This window comes from Panthera leo, chromosome A3 (assembly GCF_018350215.1).
Source record: "Panthera leo isolate Ple1 chromosome A3, P.leo_Ple1_pat1.1, whole genome shotgun sequence".
NCBI lineage: Eukaryota > Metazoa > Chordata > Mammalia > Carnivora > Felidae > Panthera > Panthera leo.
Window position 1 is genome coordinate 132713712 of NC_056681.1, and position 6000 is coordinate 132719711.

At 48.1% G+C, this 6000-nt stretch overlaps 1 protein-coding gene across 2 annotated transcripts in view; it reads right to left on the reverse strand.

Moving 5' to 3' along the window:
• TAF1B (TATA-box binding protein associated factor, RNA polymerase I subunit B) overlaps positions 1-2714 on the reverse strand; it is a 67454-nt gene extending 64740 nt beyond the window's left edge. The window contains exons 1-2 of one of the 2 annotated variants that reach the window (XM_042933701.1): positions 2664-2714; positions 974-1072 (exon numbers count right to left, since the gene is read on the reverse strand). In XM_042933701.1, coding sequence (XP_042789635.1) covers positions 974-1072; positions 2664-2681 — 117 coding nt within the window. In that variant the 5' untranslated portion in view covers positions 2682-2714. Of the gene's footprint in view, positions 1-973; positions 1073-2240; positions 2422-2663 lie in introns of those variants that run through there. The other variant, XM_042933702.1, reaches the window with a different exon arrangement.
• Between the last annotated feature and the right edge of the window lie 3286 nt (positions 2715-6000).

Consider the following 6000-nt stretch of genomic DNA (forward strand, 5'->3'; position numbering starts at 1 on the left):
AGCTGTTTAAGGTAGGAAGATAAATCCGGTCCCTGTTACTCCATCTTGGCCCAAAGCAGAAGTCTACACGGTTACTTTTCTCGGTCTCAAATCTGCCTTTCTTAAGTCTATATGGTGAAGGTCATATTTGCTCCTCCCCAGCTCTGTGGACTTGAAGCAAATCCTCTTCCCGAGAGGAGTCCTGGCACGTTTGGCCTGTCCAGGGGCAGACTGCCCACACCTTTGATCATTTTGGTTACAGTGGCCCGAATGTGTGGTAACTAGAACAGGACGTTGCACTCACAGTGTGAAGAGGCCTCACTGACCAACGTTACACAGGACAGCATGGCAGTCTCTAGCGTCAGAGGCAGGTGCGATGGGGTAAAAGGAACACTGTAGTCAGAAGACTCAGGTTCACGTCCGGGCTCAACACTTTAGACTTGTGCGACTTGGGCACACTCACTCAGCTCGTGAGCCCCACTTGCCCCATCAGGGACCATAATAGTATATCTCACAGGTGAAAATGAATATTAGGAGAAAATGAAATAGTGGATAAGAAAACACTTTGCAAATCTGTAAGGTATTAAATAGAGGTAAAATGAGAATGAAGCATATTCAATATTCCCAACGGTACTCAATCTAACATTGCATCTTCCAAACCTCAAAGCTAGAACACATTAAACACTCTTACAGAAGTATTAAGAAGAAATGCATCACCTTCTAAGTACAATTTTAATTATTTTCCCTTACACAACACAGTCTGAATCATGACATCACTTGTAAATGAGGCCCAACATCATTTCAAAAACCCATCCTGAATGTGATTTACATGTTCCTTAACTCATGTAGAAGCAGTGAAGATTAACATTCTTGGAATCTGCCCACGGCAGGAGTGACAAAAAGCGATCAATTACTTGGGCACTATGCCACATAACAGGCTAAAACTGCAATTTTCAAAACATTGGCAAACGCATAAATGATGTCTGTTACTTACTTCTGTAACGTTGTGGCAAGAAGTGCAGTAATATTTGCCTTCATCAGTAAGACCCCAAGAGACAGCAGCACACTGAGTGCACCTTTCTTTGAATTCTTTCTATAGGAGCAGATAGAAGAGGGGTTACTATCAAATCATATTCACCACATTGCATTTCTACAAAGAAGGTTCCCTGGATTTTACCCTATAGATTAAAAAAAAAAAATCATAGACAATAAAAAAATATATCAGAGAGATTATCTATAAGAAGAAGAGCCGTTCAGTCTTTTGGACAGTTTGAAATGGAATTAAATTATTTTTAAAAGTTTCTAAAATATGCAGTGGGGGAGGGGAGAAAAAGAAGAAAAGGTGATGGGGTAAAATGTTAAAAAAGATGAGTAAATAAAACTCCTTGAAAGTGCTGCGAGGAAAAAAGACGACAAGATTTAAGAAAAGACTTTAAAAATAGAAATAGGGGCGCCTGGGTGGCTCAGTCGGCTGAGCGTCTGACTTCGGCTCAGGTCATGATCTCAGGGCTCATGAGTTCAAGCCCGTGGGGCTCTGTGCTGACAGCTCAGAGCCTGGAGCTTGCTCCTGATTCTGTGTCTCCTTCTCGCCCTCTGCCCCTCCCCCACTCGCGCACTGTCTCACTCTGTCTCTCAAAAATAAATAAATGTAAAAAAAAGAAGAAGAAGAAGAAGAAATAGCAGGCCATTTGCAACGTCCTCCGTGACACTAAAAACACAGATGACAAGAGAACCAGATTTGTATTGGGGTTGTTTCACGTTTCGATTTATTCATTCAGCAATATAAGGAGTATTACCCATGCATGTCCTAGGCATTTAACTAGGTGCTGGGGATTCAGTGGTGAGCAAAACAGGATCCCTACTCATGGCAAATACAGGTTAGTGGTGAGTTATAATGATCAATTATAATGGTGAGTTAATGATCAATTTCATTCACCTGGCATTTACAGACGTTAACCATCCATCATTCAATAACCATTTATTGAGCATCTATAACGACTAAGCCCTTCTACCACATGGTGCTTCCGTCCATACATACACTGGCACTAAATTCCTGAGCCCCAGCGTTTAGGTCTTTGACCTTGTCGTTGATCTAGCTACCGAATGCTCCTTCAATAGGGCCAAAGGGTGCAGCATTTCATGTAGCGAGTTAGAAATGAACGCCGAAATCATTTCAACAAGTCGGTAAAGTTTGCAATGACCCCGTACTGAAAAGCGGCATCACCTCGGCGCGGCCCGAACCCGAATTTGGGATCCCTCACCCAGCCGGCGGCGAGGATTCCCAGAGACACAGGCGGGGGTTGCGGAGGAGCCGGCGGGTGCCAACCCCGACCCTTCCCACGCCCACCCCGCCAGCAAGGAGAACCCGTGGGTGGCCCCGCCGACAGGGGACGCGCCACGTGGGTGGCCACCGCCACAAGCCCCACAGCTTCGGCCTCCCCCGGAAACACACCCCTACGGACTAACGCCCCGCCCTCCCTTCAGCCGCGACCTCACGGGGCCAGAAACGCCAGCCGCACCCCGGGCCCGCCAGCCCCATCCCTTGCCCCGCCCCGCAGCCTTCCGCCCGCCCTCCTCCCGCCAGCGGCCGCCCCCACGGCCGGTCGGCGTCCTCCAGCCGCTTCCCTCGGCCTCCCTCCCCTCCCGCCCCGCCGTCGCGCCCCCAGGGCGCCCGGCTCCCTCACCGCCTCCTCCAGGTCCATCGCGGCGCCGCGGGGCCCGTTACCCGGGCAGCGAGCGCGGCTTCCGGGAGCGCCGGGCGGAGCCCGCCGGGCGGAAACCGAGACCGCGGCTTTGCGTTCCCGGCGCCTGGGGCTGCGGGGAGGTCCCCGCCGGCTCCGGGAGGGAAGCTCCGCCAGCCCCGCGGCCCCCTCCCAGACTGCATTCCTCTCCTAGTCGTCGTAACCCGAGCCGACCGGGAAGAAACGGGGCGGTGCCTCACACCGAGCCGATTCAGCCCCGCTCCGCTCGCTGCAGAACCGTCTTCCCGCTGCGCGCGGCGAGGGGGGCGGTGGCGCGGCCGACGGTCCCCAGCGTGGACTCGGAGCGCTCCCGGGTCTCCACTCCGCGCTGGCTTTGCACGGGAGAGGCCTGGGGTTCTGGAGGGAAGAACACGTTTTCGCGGTAGACCCGGATTCAATCACCGTTTTCTGTGCCTCAGTTTCCTCCTCTGTAAGAGTTCGATACTAAGTGTTAGTCTGTATATTTTTTTAATGGTTATTTTTGAGACCGAGACAGAGCGCAAGCAGGGGAGGGGCAGAGACGGAGACACAGAATCCCAAGCAGGCTCCAGGCTCTGAGGGCTCAGCACGGAGCCCCACGTGGGGCTCGAACTCCCGAATCCTGAGAGCCTGACCTGAGCTGAAGTCGGTGGCTTAACCAACGGAGCCACCCGAGCACCCCTACTAAGGATTAGCCTTAAGCAAGCATTTTACTTGGAAGCGGTTGGAGGAGTTACGCGATCTGACTTAATGTTTGACAGATCAGTCTGAGCCTTCCGGGGAGAAGACACCGATGGGGGCAAAGGTAGAAGTTGAGAATTGACTGAGTAGGGGCAGACCGTGGGCGGAACAGTTTGAGAGCAGGGTAGAAAGGAGCCCCGAGTTGGATTCTGGACCTATCAAGTTAGAGATGCCGGTAAGACATCCAGGGAGGATGAGAAGGCAGTTTGTAGCATTCACAGGCTACTCCTGGACTGGAGACATACACTCGGCAGTGCTCTCTGTCTAGATGGTATTTAAAGTCATGAGACCAGAGGAGATCACCAAGCAGGCGGCTCTTTATTCACTCGCTCCTTACTTCCCTGGCAGTTCACTTATTTCACAAAGTTGTTAAACACCCACTAGCTGCCGGGCACTGCGCCAGCAATTGGGAAATAAGAGCTAAACAAGACAGACTCCCTGCCTTCCAGAGACTCCCAGGCCAGTGGCGCAGCCCATCTCGTTATTTTTTCATGGCACCGCACAAATGTTCTGTCCGGTTGTGTCACCCATGGCATTTGCCAAGCTTGGCTCTGTGCAGCTTCAGACTCTTTCTGAAAAATCTTACCTATCGTTAGAGCATTAAGGGTCGTCGTATGAACAGCTAGACCATAAGCCTCTTATTTTCTAGATCAGCCCTGATTTCAAATGTTGAACTGTTAGAACAAGAGGGCAGCACCGAATGCTCAACTAAATAGTTAATGTATTGAACTAAATATGAGATCAGGAATCTTTGTCTTTTTGTTATTGCCGTGTATCCAGGGCCTAGAACAGTATTCAGCTCATAGAATGTGATCAATAAATATTTGTTGAATGGATGAATGATTTTGTAAGATTTTCATGTATACGCAAAGTAGTTTAAACAGATGACATATCTTGATTGGAGACTTTGGGCGTGGTTGCACAGAAATGAGTCACAGATTTTTCCAGCCATTCCTTACCAGAAAATTGTTTTGAGCAAAGCCAGCCCTCTGGAAGATGTTGTCATAGACTGTAAGAATTAAAGGAGTGTTCGAACAGAGAAGCGCAGTTCTTAAAACTCTGGCTCAGGTGCCCTATTTGCCTGTCAGATTGGCACAGATAATTTGAATGGACTCTGCCTTATGCTGCAGGTGAGCGTGAATGTGGGTGTATTTCTGGAAAAAACGTTGAGCTACATACAGGTAATGTTGTGGGGCAACAATGAGGTAACCCCAAGAAGAGGAAACAGGGAAATAAAATTAGAATTGAGATAATAGACCTTTAAAGCGTCTAGGGAGTCTCTGGGCCAAGATTTGATTCGACATCTTGATGGAAGGTATTAACATATCTAAAGAAAGAATGTGTACATCAGAAAGAGATACATTTAGCCCACCTGGTGAAGGTGGACCTAAATTTCCGCAAGGACCCCAGCTGTGCTATTATGCGCCGGCAGCTGCTATATGTGACATTCCACGTAAGTGACAGCCGGTGGGACCGACACTAACCGCTACTCAATTCTGCCAATAACTCTAGGCTAATAAATTTGCAATTTTGATGAGATGGACAAATTCCTGGAAAAATACAAGTTACCAAAATGTATGTAGAAGAAATAGGAAGTCTGAGCAAGTCTATATTTATTCAGGAAATAGGTACGCTGTATAAATAAAAAACCTCACACAGAAAACCCCAATCTCAAATGAGTTAAAGGTAGTAAATTTCTACCAAATGTTCAAGAAAGAAATAGCAGGGACGCCTGGGAGGCTCAGTCGGTTAAGTGTCTGACTCTTGATTTCAGCTCAGGTCATGATCCGTGAGTTTGAGTCCTGTGTGAGGCCCTGTGCTGACAGAGCAGAGCATGCTTGGGATTCTCTCTCTCCCCATCTGTCTGTCCCTCCCCTGTGTACCCTTGTGCTATCTTTCTCTCTCTCTCTCTCAAAATAAATAAATAAAGTTTAAAAAAAAAGAAGTAGCCCCCATCTCACACAGACTCTTCCGAATAATGGGAAAAGCACATCTTATGAGGCCAGCATAACTCTGACATCAAAACACGGCAAGAATATTCAAAGAAAAGTAAAAATTGAAGTCCATTCTCTCTCAGTAACATAGATGAAAAAATTCCAAACAAAATACCAGGAAATTGAATGCAAGTCCTTTGTTATACTGAGCAATATATATAAATAGTTTAATAAATCAAAACCAAGTGGAGTTTATTCTAGGAATGTAAAGTTGGTTTAAGTTAGAAAATACATAAGTCAAACAGTAGTGCAAGAATAGACCAAAAGAGGGGCGCCTGGGTGGCTCAGTCAGTTGAGTGGCCGACTCCGGCTCGGGTCATGATCTCACGGTTCGTGGGTTTGGGCCCCGAGTCGGGCTCTGTGCTGACAGCTCAGAACCTGGAGCCTGTCTTCGGATTCTGTGTCTCCCTCTCTCTTCCCCTCCCTCGCTCAAGCCCTGTCTCTCTCCCTCTCTCTCTCTCTCAAAAATGAATAAACATTAAAAAAAATTAAAAAAATAAAATAAGAATGGACCAAAAGATCAATGGAAGAGAACAGAAAGTCCAGAAACTGACCACCCCCCCCCC